General features: G+C 39.5%; 1 protein-coding gene across 2 annotated transcripts in view; it reads right to left on the bottom strand.

Annotated features, from left to right (window-relative positions):
- The window catches only part of LOC122547290 (interferon gamma receptor 1), a 90,738-nt gene that overhangs the window by 4,417 nt on the left and 66,869 nt on the right, over positions 1 to 19,452 (bottom strand). For both annotated transcript variants that reach the window (XM_087981795.1, XM_087981788.1), the window contains exons 2-5: positions 9,491 to 9,620; positions 9,209 to 9,390; positions 7,843 to 8,006; positions 5,738 to 5,894 (exon numbers count right to left, since the gene is read on the bottom strand). In XM_087981795.1, coding sequence (XP_087837921.1) covers positions 5,738 to 5,894; positions 7,843 to 8,006; positions 9,209 to 9,390; positions 9,491 to 9,620 — 633 coding nt within the window. The remainder of the gene's footprint in view (positions 1 to 5,737; positions 5,895 to 7,842; positions 8,007 to 9,208; positions 9,391 to 9,490; positions 9,621 to 19,452) is intronic.

The raw sequence follows: 19,452 nt of genomic DNA, 5'->3' as shown, positions 1-19,452 counted from the left end.
AAAACACAATAAAGGGGTATAATTAAAACACACCTAATTATTATACATAAATGAAGTGCACTAGAAAGCCAATTTGTACTTTGGCATTAGTAGATAATGTACCTTTACATATCATTAAGATAATCATTTCAGATAGGAGAAATGGTTCCAGAAAATCAACAAACTGAATGACAGTGCAGCAATCCTTGGAGTCTCTTTGAGGAACATTTTTTTACTAAATTTCAAATCCAATCCTGTCGCTTCTGAGGCCCTTAACATCATTAGACACAAAGAATACATGCAATTCTCACAAACCCCACAGTGTACTTCTTCTGTCTGAAAATTGTTTATCTTGCTGCCCTAGCACCGAGGGCTTTTGGTTCTATATTTTAATGTCAATTAACATAATACTCTATTATTCTTTTTGTTTCTCTGATAGTGTATTGTCATTGAATATGAACTGTAATGAAATAATGCTAACTGCCATCACTAAGAGTAAAATGTCTCAATGTCAATGGAAGCTGAATAAAATTAGCAGGATAATTAAATAATATGCATTGTGTGACATTGAGACGTTGTATTCATTGAGTTCAAGGATTGGAGGTGAGAAGAATAGAGGGATATCAATTTGATTAACAGCACAATTTGTTCTACTAATTTCTCAAGGTTTTTCATTGCATTTTCTCTTATTCATTTGTCCAACAAAATATACTTGATACTCCATATGATGTACTGTAGATCATAGTGTGTAAGTCAACCTTTGAAGGCTCCAATACTACTCCCAAAAACATAACATAACTTATGACTCATACACCAAATATAAAACATGAACTACCAGTGTACATGGCTTCTATTTTGAAATGTGAGAAAAATAATATGAGTCAATCATATTAAATGACCATGGCATGGCTTATTGAATGAAATAGCTGTACAAAATATTTGAAACCACAACAAAACTATTTCAAAATGATCAAATTTGTTGCCTTTGGCATCACGCAGCAAATTCATTCTGAATCGCTTTGGGAATAGTGGCTTTACAAGGATCCTGTTCTAGATCAACTGTGGCATTTTTGGTTTCAGAATCACCCTTCCTGGACAAACCATCTCTCTCTCCATTTACTGAATTGGAGTATTTAACATTCTTGAATGATCTGATGATTTTTGATCTTGAAATTTGATAATGAAGCCTCATCAAACACAGCTGAACTCAAATTTATACTCTTTGCTAAAGTTTGTTCCTCATTCAACCAACCACCCATTCCAATTGCTGTGACCATGATTCTCAAAGTGGTTTGTTCAGGCACATATCCAAAGGTTGAACTATGCATTTTAAATCCCCTGAAATAACTACAATTTCTTCACAGGTGCATCTTGGTCTCATCAGTTACAGGTGATTCGAATGTGTCCCACAGGAATATGCAGCATTTTTATATAACCTAAGGGATGTTTATTCCACACCTTACTGATCTAGAACTTTGCTTCATCCTTATCCATCGAACAGCACAACAAATCTCACAAGGAACTTGGAATGCTCACGTTTGAAAATTACCAAAAGCTTCATTTTTATTCTTTTGGTTACACAGGTTATGCATATGAAACGGTTTTTTCATGTACTTTTTTCTCATTAGAATTGTTTCAAACATTTCCACTCAGCAGTCTGTCTAATAGGAGTGGGTGGCACGGTGGCACAGTGGTTAGCACTGCTGCCTCACAGCGCCAGAGACCCATGTTCAATTCCCACCTCAGGCAACTGTCTGTGTGGAGTTTGCACATTCTCCCTGTGTCTGCGTGGGTTTCCTCTGGTTTCCTCCCACAGTTCAAAAATATGCAGGTTAGGTGAATTGGCCATGCAGATTTGCCCATAGTGTTAGGTGAAGGGGTAAATGTAGTGGGTTGGGTTGCTCTTCAGAGGGTCGGTGTGGACTTGTTGGACTGAAGGGCTTGTTTTCACACTGCAAGTAATCTAATCTAATAGGATTATGGTTGATGTGATATAATGGGTCCTCATGTTTTTGCCAACTCTTGACGATGAATTACAGGAAAACAGAGGTATTTAATGTTCCCAGAATAATCTTGGTTTTCCGCTTCAACAATAGGCTATTTTACTCCATAAAGTGTTACCCAAGTTAGCAGTTAGTCTAAAATGCTGCATTGTTTGATTTGGTCCAGATAAGAGTGTACACATTCCTGATGATGATGTAACCATTCTGATGACTTTTCAGGACCCATTCTGATACAGACTTATGAAGATCTAGCCAGTGACTGGACTCTCTTCTGGTTTTACTTTTAAACATCTGCTTCAGGTCAAATTCCTTCTTCCATTCTCAGACCGGTTTTACTTTTACAAACACTGAATTCTTTTACTGTGGCAGTTATTTGGTGAGTTAGTAAATGTTATGAGTTGTAATTTAAATCCAGCTTTATCCTTCATTTATTTTCCGGGTGGACCAATTTCAAATCTCAGTTCATCAACACCATACTATGTGTAGTTTGCTCTATGTGATCGGTGGAGCATGATCCTTTGGGTGGTGTCTTAAACATCACTTAAATGTCCTTTAGTGAAGGAAACTGCTGTCCTTACCTGGTCTTGCAACACGGTTGACTCTTACCTTCCCTCTGAAATGGCCTAACAAATCACTCAGTCATAATAGTTGGTAGAAAAGGAAGAAGGTATGAAATCAGCAAGACCACCAGGTATTAACTAAGGCACCAGAAACAGAAACAGCAAACACAGCTTTGTCAATCCTAAGAAGTCCTCTTTGCTAGTATTTAGGGCTTATGCTAAAATTGCATGAGTGTCTCACAGACTAGTCAAGCAACTAGTCAAGCAATCTCAGTCAATGCTCACAGAAACATACCTTGCAGAATATGTCCCAGACATCATTATCACAAACCCTGGGTATGTCCTATCCTATCAGCAGGAAAACCAGCAGGGGTGTAGATCAGTGGAATATGATTGAGAAAGAGACACTCTGGGAGATTTCAACATTGAGCCCAGTCTTATAGCATCAAGTTGACAAAGAAACCTCCTGCTGATTATAACATTCCCTCCTCCCTCGGCTGATGAATCAGAATTCCACCTTGAACAACACTTCAAGGAAGTACTGTGGATGCAAGGGTACTCTGGGTGGGGGATTTCAATGTTCACCACCAAGAATGGCTCGGCAACAGAACTACAGATTGAGCTGGTCAGGTCCTAAAGGAAATAAATCTTAGACTGAATCTGCAGCAAATGGTGAGGGAACCCACAACAACTCACAGAAAGGCTTCTGAGGAAGGCCACTGGACTCAAAGCATTAACTCTGCTTTCTCTCCATAGATGCTGCCAGATCTGCTGATATTCTACAGCCATTTCTGATTTTGTTTATCTACAGGATTTCCTTAGGCTAATGTCCTTAATCAAACCACCTTCATTGATTCATCAATGACCTTCCCTCCATCTTGAGATCAGAAGTGGGGATGTTCACTGGTGACTTCACAATGCTCAGCACCAATAAGGACTCTTCAAATATTGAATCAGTCTATGTCCAAATGCAGCAAGATCTGGACAATATCCAGTCCAGGGCTGACAAATGACAAGTAACATTTGTGTCACACAAGTCCCAGACAATTATCATTTCCAACATGAGAGAATCTAACCATTGTCTCTTGATATTCAATGGCATTCCCAATACTGAATCCCACACTATCAACTACAGAGGGTGACCATTGACTAGAAGCTGAACTGGACTATAAGTAATGTGGTTACAAAAGCAGATCAGAGGCTAGGAATACTGTGGCAAACAACTCAATTCCTGACTCCCCAAAGTCTGTCCACCATCTACAAGGCAGTCACTGGTGTGATGGAATACTCCCCACCTGCCTGGATAAGTACAGCTTCAACAAAACTCAAGAAGCTTGACACCATGCAGGACAAAGCAACCCACTTGATTGGCACTACATTTACAAGCATCCAATCCCTCCACCATTGACATTGAGTACTATCTACAAGTTGCACTGTGGAAAATCTCTTCAGGGAACACCTTCCACACTGGTGACCATTACCATTTAGAAGGATAAGGACAGCAAATAATTTGGAATACCACAACCTGCAAGTTCCTCTCCAAGTTACTCACCATCCTGACCAGAAATATATCACTGTTCCTTCAATTTCAATGGATCAAACTCCTGGAACCCCACCTGCGATAGCAGTGTGGGGACACCTAAACCAAATGGACTGCAGCAGTTCAAGAAGGCCATTACCTTCTCAAGGCAATCAGGGATTGACAATGAATGCTGATCCAGATGGTGATGCCCACGTCCCATGAATTAATACAAAACCCCCAAAACACCACCATAAAACAAAAACATGCAACTTCCTTTTAACCCAACCTGCATCATGCCACTTGAACAAAAGCTCTGAGCAAACAATTTATTATTTTATTCACTCAGCTAGACCAGCACTTACTGTCCTCATTGCCCAGAAGTTAAAAGTCAACCACATGCAGGCCAGGCCAGGCGAGGATGGCAGGTTTGCTTCCTGAAGAACGTTAATGAACCAGTAGAGATTTTATGGCAAGCAGCAGTGGTTACATTGAGACCACTAACACTTTAATTAAGGATTTATATTAAATTCAAATTTTCACAGTTGGGAGTTGGTGGGACTGAACTCATACTCTCAGAAGGTTAACGGGGGTGTTCTGGATTACTAGTCCAGTAATTACCACTATGCCAGCACTGCTCAGAGGCTAACTGCTAAATCAAGGATGGCACTTCATGGCTGAAAAGGTGGATCAGGCGGTTTAAATCCTTCATGCTTTTTGGTGCCAACAAAATGGATGTCCATCGACTTGTAAACTGTGAATACAGTATGTCACCAGTTGTATGTTCAGATTATAATCCAAGTAAAGGGAGTGCATCTGAGATGCAAAGATTCAACAAGCTCACTAAGAGCTTTATTAAGAGAAATTAATGTGGTCATTTATAATGAGATTTTAGATAATAGTTAGGGGTGTGGCAAATATTAGTTATCATGGGATCTGTAGGTTAACACAGATATAGGACTGATTTCCGCATGGGCCTTGGATCCTGACCTCAGGATTAAATGAAAAACCTGAACCTGTATTTAACAACTGCATGTCAAAGGCACACCTTTCTCAGAGGCAGTCTCTTAACTGGTCACTTCCATGCTCACTTTGCTATTAAGACATGTACAAGGTGCTGAGGCAGGTAACTTTTCACAAGAGACTTTCAACCTGGAAGTGCCTGTACATACATATACTTAGAGCTACAATCATCAGGTGCATAGTCTTGAGGCTCCTCAAAGCTGAGGTATAGACAACCAACCGGTGCAATGTTTGGACAACAGGAGCAAGCCTTCCTATCTCTCGGAGACAGAACTGCTGGTTTGGATGACATCCCACTCCTCTAACATTGAGGTTCTCTCTACAGAGTTGTGTTGTTCTACTGAAAACTAAATGTCAGTGCACTCTTAAAATCTGGATTCATGATCAACTTACTTGGTCACATGTCTCCATGATGCCGACGGCCCATCCAGGTCACTGTCTGCCCATGGCAGAAGCCAGCCTGATATTGCTCTCCCCTATTTTCGTAGAAGGATCCTTCTCTGTCTTCAAGCCCACTTTCACAGAGGAGGAAAAATTTAGCCATGGGCTTTATTTGATGTATTTGGCCATTTCCATTGACATTTGAATGGCAGTAATTTACAATGCAACCTGAGATATAATTCTCACTATGTTCTACATTTCAACACACTTACCATGCAAACTTAAGAATTGGACTTGGAAACACTTTTGCGTTGACCATTCTGTTTTCATTTCCCATTGCATTGAATTCACTCGAGCAGACACACACGGAGTAAATTTTGGTTGTGTTATATTAAGCTTAAATTTTGATTTTCGAGTTGCACAATTTTTCTACAATAAAATAGGAAGATTATGACAATTTACTTTAATATCTGTATAATTTATAATATGTCTGAAATTAATTTGTCTTTTCATAGCTGTCACCAAAGAAACGTTGTGGTTTTTTCCAGTTTCAGTGTAAAATAGAAGCTGTCCAATATCTTGGACATGGGAGGACAACAACAAATGTTTTTTTTAACTTTACTCATTCTTGCTTTAATTCGAGGTTGTGGGATCAAGTCTCACTCTAGCATTTGTTATGCAATGATTGAATTTCAATACAAGTCATTAAGTGAAGGAACTTGAAATATCCTTAAGATTTAATGGATGGAATAGACACATACTATCTTTATTTATTTCATGCTGGAACCGTGGGCACTTGAAGAAATAAAACAGAAACCTGGCAAAAGAGGTGTTTTTTTTCGCAGTTATGAGACAAATTAACAAAGTAAACTCATCAGTACATCTAGTGCCATATAATTAGTCTCATGGATAAAGTGTGCAATCAGGGAGTTAAATTTTTGGTAGAGAGAGATTTCAGCGATGCACCTCCATGTGTTAAATGAGCTTTATTGAAAAAAGTTCCAACCAATTATGTCAATGCAAGGATAATAACTTGATGTGGATTAGAGGAAAGAAAGAATAGAAAAAGGGACAAAGAATAGGAAAGACAGCAAAGAAAATCAGGAAATTACAAAAAGCAGATTAGAGGGTGAATGGATTACAATGGGTAAGATTATTAAATAAACAGAGCTGGAGAAAATATGTGAGGTAAAGTACAGTTCTGGTGCTGAAATTATATGATGCATTGAACAAGAACAGGACTTAGATTATGGCAGGGCTGTATGCAAGATAGCAGGTTGATCAGAGAAGTATTGCATTGGTCAAGTGTAGAGGTAGGAAAAACATAGATGAGATTTCAGCAGCAAAGATTGAAGCAGGGTCAGAGACAGTCAATTAAATGGAAGTTCAGGTTCTTCATGATGGTTCAAAAGGTTAGCACAGGGTCATTCAGTAAGGTTGTAGATAATATAATGCAGCTTCAGACAGTGGCCAGGAAGAGGAATGGTTTGGGAACAGATATTGTTAAAAAACAATAAATTTTCTCTTCCCATATATATTTGGATGATCTTTCTGATCACACAATATGTAATGATATTGAGACACCAGGGTGGGGCTTGGAGAAACAATAGACCCTAATGGAACATGAGCTACTCAAACGTGTTGTTAAGTTACAGTTAGAATCCTGGGCTGAGTTTTAGGCGAGTTACTTTATAACTTATACTCAAATCAGGAAAATGACAGAGAAGAGATTCAGTAAGATGGCAATATGGATGAATGGCATCATTTTACCCGGAGAGACTGGAAAAAAACAGAGAATCATAGAGATTTATAGCACAGAAAAAGGTCCTTCAGATAATCGCATTTGTGCCAATCAAAAACAAGCATCTGACTATTCTAATTCCATTCTCCAGCTCTTGGCCCATAGCCACGTATGCCTTGACATTATAAGTGCAAATCTAAATATTCCTTAAATGTCATAAATGTTAGGCAAGGAATTCCCGATTCCCACCACTCGCTGGGTGAAAAATATTTTTATCACATCTTCTGCCCCTTACTCGTGCCTCACTCATGCATATATTCTCATAGTTTCACCCAAGCTGTGGCTTTAATGAATATTTTCTGCACACTTCCTGTGACATAATTCATAAAGAAAACACAAAGTGGTTTTTCCAAATTCTGAAAAATTTCTAGAAATAGGGAAAATATTCCCATTATTACATTATTCTGTTAGCAACAGGAGGCAAATTTAAGTTCATGACCAAAAGAACTTAGCAACAAAATAAGGAACATAACTGACCAAAGGCCAATTGTCTGACATGGTCATTGAGGTTATGCTCACGTAAACTGTGCACATCAACATTCTGTTAATGACATTTCCTTTTTTAGTTGTACATACCAATTCATTGTGTCCTTCTTGCCAAACACAAATATCACACCGTAAGTCATGGTCTACTTTCCGGCCAGTTGCTGTAGTGAGTTTCGTAACAAAAGGGTATATACAACTCAAAACTACTTTGTGCCCATGAACTGAAATGTCTACTGTGGGCGCACCTATTGTGGCTGTTCAAAACATAGAAACATTATAAGTAATTAACTAGCATTTAGAATTCTGCTAAAGACATTATTCATAAAGGATAGCTATTATTCACAATAATTGAGTGGCATTGACATTTTTACAAAAGTGGGATTATTGTTTCAGTTAAATCAGTGGATGCAAACATGTCACACAGACAGAATATTACGATGAGCACTTTCTCTGCTTACACCAGTGATGTTCACATTCCATGATACAATTTTTTAAAAAAATGTCACATAAAGATGTGATCAGGGCTAATTCAAGCTAGGAAGGCCTAAGGAATTATTGCAGCATTTTCTTTCACTTACCTGATTCTCAAGAAGTTCAGCCAAAAGAAAATCTCTTATATTTATTTATTTTAGTTGAGCTAGTTGTGAAGCCCCTCAGATAAAAAGATGACACTTGCTCATGGCAAGAACATGTACACAGAGTCTTTTAACATGGGGAAGCTATTGAGTTGAAGCTACCTCATAATTCTGGCTGACCAGGAAATGTTCCCACTCTTATCAGCTAACATGGTGTATTGGAAAGATTTACAGTCTAATAATAGTGCCACGGCTAAGTCCTACTGTGAAACTTGAACCCAGAGGTAGGAACACCACCACTGCATCATAGGATCTCGCACAGTAGCCAGTCAGCTGCTGCCACTGCACTTCTGTGGTTGGGTTTCACATAATGAAGACTGCCCCAGTGGAAGCTAATGTTGTGGTACCAATGATGTAATTGTGCAATTACTTCTTTGCATTAACTAGACCTCCACCGATTTTTTAATGGAAACCTCATCATAATTTGTCATAAAATTGATACTGCCTGGGAATACAGAGGGTTGGAGCAGGTAGTTAGGTTTGGGAGTGAGTCAGGACAGAATATATTTTGATGCACAAGATATTACAATCCTATGGCATAAGCAGTATAGACTGGAGGATCTTTTGATGTATGCTATTGCAGAAGAAAATGAAATAAATGGTTACAGCGCAGAAAGAGATGATTCAGTCCATTGTGTCTGTGCAGGTTCCCTGCAAGAGCAACTCCACTAATTTCATGCCCCTACCTTTCTGTATATTTGACCATTTATTCCAAAGTTCTGTTTTCTTATTACATTTCCTAGAAATACAATCCATGTTCTTTACATTGATCGGTATAGCTGAGCCTTCTGAAGTTCTGTTGAAACATAAGATGCACTTACCATTCTGTTGAAAACTGAATCTTTCCGTGAGGACAAATTGTGACTCCTCAAATTTTGTGATTGCTTGGACTTTGGCATAATAGGAATTTGATGTACTAAGGTTCACACTAAAGGCTTCAGTGACGTCGCAGTGATATAAAGCAATGTTTGAACAGGGTGGGAACAGCTGCCATCGAGCAGTCCTACATGTAAAGGAGAAGTAAAGAAAGTCCTGTTCAGATTGACAAATTTCAAACTATTTGAAATAATTATAACACGTTAAATATTAAAATAAATACACACTGGTAATCCCTGAACTGGACAGTAAAGTTTGTTGCTTCAGATGTCTTATTTACATAAGTCCATGTTAGTACGGTCTTAAAATTGTGTGACTTCAAAGACAAGTTCACTGGACGAGAAGGTTTATGATAACCTGCAAAATAAACAATATTTAAATATAAGAATATGGACAGAATCCAGATACACAAATTCATAGAAACATCATTAGCATTACTGAAGTTTTATAAATCCACTGCCAAAGTGTCCATATTTTGTGGTTTTGTTTAAAGGAGAAAGATCTGGAACAGCAGTTTAGAAATTTGAGACTTCCTGTTACAGTTTCCTAGTCACAGTGCTTCTCAGATGGAAAAACACATTACGAGCTGACTGGTTTTGCTCTTCCCTACAATCAGGAAGTCATGGCGGATGTCAATGATTATGGGAATCACTGAATTAGAAGTCACAGACGTCCATTCCTGCGTGGGAGCTTGATGCCTGAGGTGGAAGATCCAGAGCATTATGGTCAAAAAGCTGAGACATCTGAAACTTGACAGGGGAAGCAGACTTCTCCTGAACTTCCTCTCACAATTCTAGTTAAATCCTATGATTGATGGCAACATCCTGCATGGCTAATGTTACACATCAATGTGTCCGAAAGGATTCTACCCCTGTCTGCCGCTTGTTGGGATTCTCATAATGAGGCTTGGTTGGTGACCTGAATTTTTCATATGGACAAAAGGAAACCTCAATCTTCAGACACCAGGAAGAAACATCAAAATTTAAAAGAAAGCTATGTAGCACCTCGTGCAAAACTGTGTTAATTTAGAACAGGTTGATTGTTTGCAGTTTGGAATGCATTGTGATAAAATACAAAATAATAAAACTAAGGAAATGTTTTCTTCAGTTCTGTAATGTCATCAATCCAAAGTGTTAGCTGATTTATACTGTCATGCGGCACAGAATCAAACCCTTCAGCTCAACTCATGCAGGGCTGACCAGGTTTTCAAAACAGAAGCAGTCTCATTTGCCTGCATTAGATACATGTTTCTCTAAATGTTACCTATCCATCTACATGTACAAACGTCTGTTAAATATTGTAATTGTACCCACCTCTGCCAGCTATTTCCATATACTCATCACCATCTGTGCAATAAAGTTGCCCCTCAGGTCCCTTTTAAATCTTTCCCCTCTCACCTTAAACCTATGCCCTCCAGTTTTGGATTCTCCCACCTTGGGAAAAGGTCTTGGCTATTCACCTTACCTATGCCCCTCACAATTTTATAAGCCTCTATAAGGTCACCCCTCAGCTTCCTGTTTCAGGGAAAAACATCAACGTCTCCTTACAGCTCAGAGAAAGTGCAGAGCGAGAGAGATCAATGTTATCATTTGAGAGGTGTGTTCAAAAGTATTTTTACAGAGGGGGAGAAACTGTTCTTGAATCTGTTTGTATGTGCAGTGAAACTTTTATATCTTCTGTCCAATGGAAGAGTATGGAAGAAAGTATAACCAAGGTGAGAATGGCCTTTGATTATGTTGGTTTGTGATGAAGTTTAATATACATCATTTTGTTAATAATGATAATTAATGTTATTGCTAACATTGCTAACATTTTCATTAGTGGTACAGTGAAAATGTCACTGGATTAGAAATCCAGAACCACAGCATGAAACTCTGGGGAATGTGGGTTGGAATCTCACGACAACTGTATTGAACAATGCAATTATCTGGAATATAAAAGGCAGTCAAGTTAATTAATGGTGACCATCATTGCTATCATCAGTAAATGGGAAAAAAAAACAGTCTTTAATGTCTTTTAGAGAGGATATCTACTTTCTTTACCTCGCAATGGTCTACATTTGGCTCTGAAAGCATGGCAATATAGTTAACTCTTAATTGACTTAACAAGCTATTTTGCTCAAAGGCAATTAGGACTATGCAATAAATGCTGGCCATGTCAATAATGCACACTTACCCTTGAAAGAACAAAGGAAAGAAAACACAGCAATAATGCTTGGAAGGGATAAGGGGGCTGCAGGATAAATGCATGTTAGAATTGATACTGGTTCAAGGGTATGGGCCTTCATTTGAAAGTGGGAGATTCGGAGCAGTAGTGTTAAAAGTTGACATTCTTCACACACTTTAATGTTCTGCATTAGTTGTGCTGGCATCGCATATTAATATCTATATTTCATCAACATTTATAGTGGGAAGCACTAGCTAAACCGCGTTTTACCTGCTCAAATGGTTGTGATGACATACTTTGTTCTTCGTGAAGTAAATGCTACTTTGGTTTCCTCTGCTACATCCATCGTGCTCATTCGCCATAATAACAACATCAATGGTGTAACAAGAGTTTGCCCAGAGGCAATGCTAGATCAGTTTTTGAGAAACTGTGACTGAGAGCAAAAGGTCCAAATGACTTCAGGAACTCTGACCCTGAGGAAAACAAATTCATGCACGTGTAGGCAGAATGCCAATTTCTTTTTTTGTAAAAGTGTTTCTCTGCTTTATAAGTTTGTATTGTAAACTCTAGATTGATTATGTCAGGAAATCATCAGCAGAGCCTGGCAGCTGTTGTGCCTTGTAAATCTCAGCTAAAGTTACACTTCAGCATGTCAAATGCAATGAACTCACTGCTTACTGTAACACATGTAAGCCATAAGCCATGTAAAGACTCTGAAACAGTGGGGAAACTAAGAGAAGGTATCTTAAAGACATCATGTTGGAAATTACTCCTACTGGACTATCTTGCAAAGAACCGAAATCACACCTCATTTCGGCACTATAAATGCAATGTAAACACGGAGCAAGTTTACACTCTCAATGTTTTTGGTCCATTAACAAAGCTACAATTAACTTCTAATTAAAACTTTCTCAGGGATTAATCTGATCACACACCTTGACTCCAGAAGAACATGTGCCAATCGTCTAATGACACAATGACGGCAGGTCACACAAAGTCCCGAATAAAGTTCTCAGTGACTGTTGATGACATCACATAATACTCACTCATTTTAAAACAAGGTAGGTCAACATGAGCAAAGTCATTGATGGTCTATTAGTGGTTTGGAACATGGGACTGGATTTTATGGCACATGGTCAAGCATGTTTTCAGTCAGAGATATGTTAAATATAACTAGTGACTAGCCCAGTGCTTCCCCACCCAATGCTGACACACTCCTGATGGTATGGAAAGCTCCCATCATTTTTGGAAAGAAAATTAATAAGAAATTAAGCTGCATAACAAACCAAACAGACCAAATGGTTCACTGCCATGCTACAATATTCTTGGAATATGCAGGCAAGTGGGAATTGGTGGGCTTTTTTCTTAAATGCAGACCGATGAAAAGGTGGCTAAAAAAAGTTGCTGAGTCTTTTGGCATGCAAGTAGTCCTGTTCAGTAGCTTCACCAGGTTGACAACTGGCACATCTTTAGCTATGCCTGGTGTTGCTCCTAGCATGCCCACCTGTACCCTCCATTGAACCAGTGTTGATCCCCTGGCTTGATGGTAATGGCTGAGTGGGGGATATGCTGGGTTATGCGATTGCATATTATGCTGGAGTACAATGCAGCTGCTGTTGATGACCCACAGAATCTCATGAATGTCTAGCCTTGAGTTACTAGATCTGTCGGTCCCATTTAGCACAGTGATAGTGCCACACAACATGATGGAAGGTATTCTCAATGTGAAGATGGGAATTTGTCTCCACAAGGACTGTGCTGAGATCACTCATTTCTTCCAGGAGATTGGACAGTGCCTCTCATGTTCCATATGAGAGGAATTTCTCTCTCCCTGGTGTGGCAAGATTACCTGCCAGAAAAGTGAGGTGATATTGTAAGAATGAGAAAAAAATAGATTTCCAACATTGAGACAAATTTTTTCCTCAAGTGATGACTTGAATGATGACTTCAGATTCTTGCTCTTTTATGCCACATATCTTATTTCCAGGCATTTGCATCTCATTAATGCACCAACTGGACTTATGACGCATCATTTCAAACTCTTCTTTCCTCCACTGAGAATCTCAATGGGTCAACTTCCTACCATCTAAATCAGTGAGTGTAACTGCAGGCTGCAGCTCCCTGAATTCTTGTCCCAGCATCATACTCCTACTTCTGCAGAATGACATCCCTGTCTAGCCACCACCTTCTGCCACCCTTCAATACGCAACTCTATTTTAGCGAATCACCAGCTTTGTCGCATCACAATGTCTGGTCTCAGACCAATTCAGACTCTTCTCTAATTTACTTTTGAAGCTCAGCAGCACCTAGGACATGCAAGTTTCTGTCATGTTGTTTTGCATCCAAGGCCATATACACATACATCACTATAGGATACATCTTATGGCTCTCAGCTTGCTTTCTTAGGACTTCATCACTTTTGCTTAGTTCTGGGCTGTCAGCCTCTGTCTATCATTGCTTTCTTAGTAAGGACTCATCGGCTTCAGCACTGACTTACAGGCTGCCAAATCCTGTATGAGTCTCATTGCTTTCTTAAAGCACGAGATCTTTAGTGTTCAGTTACCAGCTGCCATCCTCTGTGGCTTGTTTTGCCTTTGAGAACAGAGGGTGCTTGCTGCATTGGGGAGCACTGAACAGTCAGTCTACCAGTCACTTCAGGAATGAACTTATCATCGTGCGGCACAGCTATGTCAGCAGTTTATCTGTGCTTCAAGCAAGTGCAATATGAAAGTCAAACTGGTGCAGTCCTTAGTAGGGTGAAGGGTGATGACAGTTAGTCAGGGACACTTCCATAGTCAGTCACAGAATCTCAGAATCAGTATGGTGCAAAAGGAGGCCATTTGGCCATCTTGCCTGCACCGACTCTTCAAATGAGCATGATTATCTTGTGGCAATCTCCTGCTTTTGCACGATATCCCTGCACTTTATTAATATCCAAATAATCATCCAATGTCTTTTTGATTGTCTCCATTGGATCTGCCTCCATTACATTTCCAGGCAGTGTGTTCCATAACCTAACTACTCGCTGTGTGAAAAAGATTTTTTTTTACATCACCCTTGAATTTTTTGCACATCACTTTAAATCAGTACCCTATCATTCTTGTCCTTCAGGAACCACTTTGAAAAAGAAAAAAAAAGTCATAAGCAATTTTCCTGATCTGCTACGGCATCACCGTCACCAAATCTCCCACTTCTAACATTACTGGTCAGAGTTTAACTGGGCCAGTCACTTCAACGCTGTTTGCCATTCACTGCCCCAAAATTCACTTCCTTTAGCACCAACGTGGCTGCAATATGTATCATTCACGGAGCATACTGCATCTGCTCTTTGAGCTGGAAGCATCTAAGAAGTGTCCTCCATTCTCAGTTACTGGCCACAATTGAGTGATATAAGTGGTATCAAATATTTGAGGAACAGCAGGGAGAAAGCTCCCTAAAATAAGGGGCAATACCAGTGTTATGACCATTTTGTAGTGCAGTGCTTTTTCCAATATCTCAGGCTCTTATGACCTCCCCTTGAGTGTTACAGGGCGGCTAACTCCATTGACTGGTGGCCTCTTCGTGTGGACATTTTGGAAGGCGCTGGTAGTGTTTGGAAGATGGCTGCTGCGCAGTGGTTTCAAAGACCCGCTAACTGAACTAATCCCATTCACAGCTGGAAATGTGACCCGCTGGTGGGAGTATATCAAGGACACATTCTGTCATGACCTATTTTCATGGCCCTCTGGGATCCCACACTGCCATTGCAGGGCCAGGAAAATTCAGCCCGCAATGATTTCTGTGTTCGGCACCAATGAGAAAGGCAAGAGCAATAAGATCAACAAACACCACAGTCTCCAAATAACACACCATTCTGCTTTGGACAGACATAACTGCACTGTCACCGTTATGGAGTCAATACCTGAATTTACTGCCTAACACCATGGTGTGCAATATGCTTGAAGCAAAGACACTCCATTTCCTCAGGCTTTGTGGGAACTGTCAATTAAATTTTTTTTGACAGCATTGGCCACATCCCTAGGAAAAAAATACTGAACCAGTGGTTCCACCTCCTCCTGTGGAAAATGGCGAATATGTATTACAAAAACCATCAGTGCTCCCATAGAACTGAAACAGAGAACTCCTTATCATGGATTACAGAAGTGAGATTAACTCAGGACTGCAAAATCCTGTTATACTGAGGACACTTCTGTTGTCAATGCAAAACATTCAAGTTTATGAGAAAAGTGCTAAACCTAACCAACTTTCAGTTCTTTAAATGATAACGCTTTAAACAACTTTAGAAAAGTGTGCATAGTCATTATTGTTGTACTTCATTCCATATGAAATACGAAGTCCTGAGCAATAACACTGCCCAACCTAGCTGACCCTCCATAACAGTCACATAAATCATTCCTTTGATGCCAATTTGTGAATGAAGGTTTAATTATTAGATGGCAATATCCATCTAAATATATTGAAGCAATTCTTATCATAGGTTAATACTGCATTATATAAAACCTGTGAATAGCCATCAAAATATAGAGTTAAAAGCATACAATTGTATTTGATTCATGAAATAAAGTGGAACATAGAAACACTACTTTGTGATGAATCCGTTTAGACTCAAATAAGGCCAAATGCATTTGGGAGTAGAGCGGAGGAGGAAAAGCAGAGGATCTTTGTTCATATGAATAAAGCCTATATAATTACTGTTGATTCACATGGGAAGAACATAATACAGGATGCTTCTGATGTACACATGGTAACTCAGTGGTTAGCACTGCTGCCTCACTGCACCAGGGTCCCAGGTTTGATTCCAGCCTCAGGCAACTGTCTGTGTGGAGTTTGCACATTCACCCTGTGTCTGCGAGGGCTTGTTCTGGTTTCCTCCCACAGTCTGAAGGTGTGCAGGCCAGGTGACTTGGCCATGCTAAATTGCCCACAGTGTTAGGTGCATTAGTCAGAGGGAAATGGGTCTGGGTGGGTAACTCTTTGTAGGTCTTCGGAGTGTGGACTGGTTGGGCTGAAGGGCCTGGGTCCACACTGTAGGGAATCTAATCTACACTTTGCCTCCGTCACCCACTCCTTCCATATTACAAGATACTTTCTCAAGTGCTGTGATATTGTTAAGCTGAAAATTGGCTGGAAAATGTAACTTTTATCAAACTTTGGGGCATTCATTCCAGATATGGGAGTCAACAAGAGGGTAATATGGAAGATATTCACACACCATTTGCTCAAATAATTACTTATCAGTCACTCATACTGTGTTGTGCTTACAGTTAGCTGAAAAATGATCAGAATTCTTTCCATTGGTAAAAATGCGTTAAAATGAAAGGAGGATGATTGTGTTTCCTTCATTAAAAGTAAACGATAGGACCCTGATGTGAAAGAAAATAGTTAAGAGATCAATTGTTCATATAGCTAGACTAAATAATCAAAATTTAATTATCACTAACCTTTGATATATCGCTTCTGCAGGCTTTAAGTAGCATCAGATTTAAGGAAATGCTTAAATGTTCTGGTACCTCTGCTTCAAAGTATTCAACAAGGATGGTCTATTGCATTACTAACTAAATACTAGTGACATTTCATCAATAATTGTGTTATGATAATTGCAAATGGGTCACACACACACACACACACACACACACACACACACACACACACACACACACACACACACACACACACACACACACACACACACACACACACACACACACACACACACACACACACACACACACACACACCACACACACACCTCCCCGCAAAGAGGAGCGTACCTGGGATACATTCACCTTGATATAACACAGGTGGATGTTACAACACTAGCACAAGTGCAGCATTGCAAGGCAAGAGAATGATATGTCTTTTAAACCAATTTTACTTACAAATCTAGAATGCCATCCTAATAAGCATTCCCTGCAGTGTGTCAAAACAGATAGTTCATCTCTGAAAGAACCAATTTTTTAAAAACTGCAATATTTGAAATAATGAATTAAAATCAGAAATATTGGACAAGCAAGGGAATCCGAAAGAGAAAGGCATACTAAAATGTCAATGCTCATTGAGTCCTGATAACAGGCCCTATGCAAAACAATAACATATGTTTTTGCTTTCACATTCTCACAGACTGACTATTGTCTGTTTTTATTTAATGGAAATACCCATTCATATAGAACTGTTTGTTTAGGGCCACTGATATTGTCATAACTTGCCACCTAAAAATAAAGTAGGGCTTTCTGCAGGAGAGTGAATTCCTTCTATAAGTTTTGAAATCAAATAACAATCCTATCTTACAAAAACTCTTAATTAGCAAGAACAATTACTGGTATTACTTCTTGAAACAGAACAAATGGATTCCATTGCATACCCCAGCGTGGCCGTATGAAATAGATACAGTAGTAAGGCATTTGAACCTTCAAACCTGCTCCACAATTCAATAGGTCACACCAGATCTGTTTGTGTTTCAAATTCCACATTGATCTCTATCTGCAATAACCTTTGATTTCCTTGTTTAATAAGATAGTATTTGGATTGAAATATAGTCATGCAGAAACTATCTGAGTTGACACACTCTCGCATGAGGCTCACACCCTGTAGATTGGCATCTTAAGCTTCACTTCAATAAAGTCATTGTGTTCAACAAGCTGCACTATTGTACACTCAAAAGGTGGTGTCAGAAGAGGCACTGCGGTGCATGCCCAGAGCTGAACTAAAATGCACAACTGCAATCTGTGAACTGCCACTTTAAAAAGAAGAAAGTGTCAAGGTTGTGAATCTACAGCCAGAGCAGATTCATGGCAGAAGAGAGCAGGTCTTGCAGTATACTGACACATGCTGGAGGCTGGGACAATCACAGGGCAGGATGCAAATACTGCAGAAACATCACGCAAAAGAAGGTGGCAAAAGAAGAAGCACAACCAGTCCACAGGAAAACCAGTGTTTACTGCAAGTAATTTTGCCCACAAGTCTAAGACCAAAAAGAGCCACAACAAGCAGCATAGATGCCATCAAGAGAGTTACTGCCTGAAGATTCTGATGAATCACTGTATATCATACAACAAGTTGGTTCAGTCAAGCCGATAGGGGAGCAGGGGTTTTCTACTTTGGAATAAGGATTGCAGAAGGAGCATATCACATCAACATCAAACATTATCATGAAGCCATCAACTCAGCAAAGGCACTGATTATAACAGACAAGCACCTTGCTCAAATCAAGCAAACTATCCAACAAGATGCAAATCTTCAACCATTGCAAGAAATAGTAACAAAAAGAAGGCCAGACAGCATGAGGATGCATCTGCTACTATAAGACCTTATTGGATATAGAGACATGAGTTGACAACCCAAGATGGCATTTTGTTTAAAGGAAATAAATATCTCAAAGAAATTGTGAGGAGAGATAATAAAGTACATCCATGCAAACGACCAGGGAACTGAATCAAGTCTGAGGAAGGCAAGAGATGTGTTCTACTGATGGAACATGAGCAATGAAATCAAGAAGTGGCGTTTTTGTCATGAGTACCAAGATAAGCAAGTTCGAGAGCACTGATGGCATATAACATCCCAAATAGTCCAGGTGAAACTGGAAGGACATCTCTTCATACTTGCAGGAACTGATTTTTATGTCCCTGGAGACTACTCTGAGTACTAAGAGGTGGTTCAGTTGACTTCAATGACTAGCACTGAGATTTTTGAATGTCTTAAAGTACACTTCAGTCACTGGCATTCCCGACATTGCCATGAATGACACTGGGTCTGCTGTTAACAAGTGAAGAATTGAGTTGCTCCATTAACATCTGAGAATTTCAATGCAACACATTATCTCCACACGAACCCCAAATGGAAAGGCTGAGGTAGCCGGGAAGATCACCAAAGGAATCATAAAGATTTTGAGGTAATCCTCGAGAGGAGACACGTAAAGTCTTTTCCCTGGGGTCGGGGAGTTCAGAACTAGAGGGCATAGGTTTAGGGTGAGAGGGGAAAGATAGAAAATAGACCGAAGGGGCAACTTTTTCACGCAGAGGGTGGT

Source organism: Chiloscyllium plagiosum, unplaced genomic scaffold, assembly GCF_037043375.1.
Source record: "Chiloscyllium plagiosum isolate Xiang-an unplaced genomic scaffold, Cpla_swu_hap1 HiC_scaffold_3, whole genome shotgun sequence".
In the NCBI taxonomy this organism is placed as follows: Eukaryota; Metazoa; Chordata; class Chondrichthyes; order Orectolobiformes; family Hemiscylliidae; genus Chiloscyllium; species Chiloscyllium plagiosum.
Note: the sequence above shows the minus strand (reverse complement) of the source record. Positions and strands in the feature narration are given on the sequence as shown.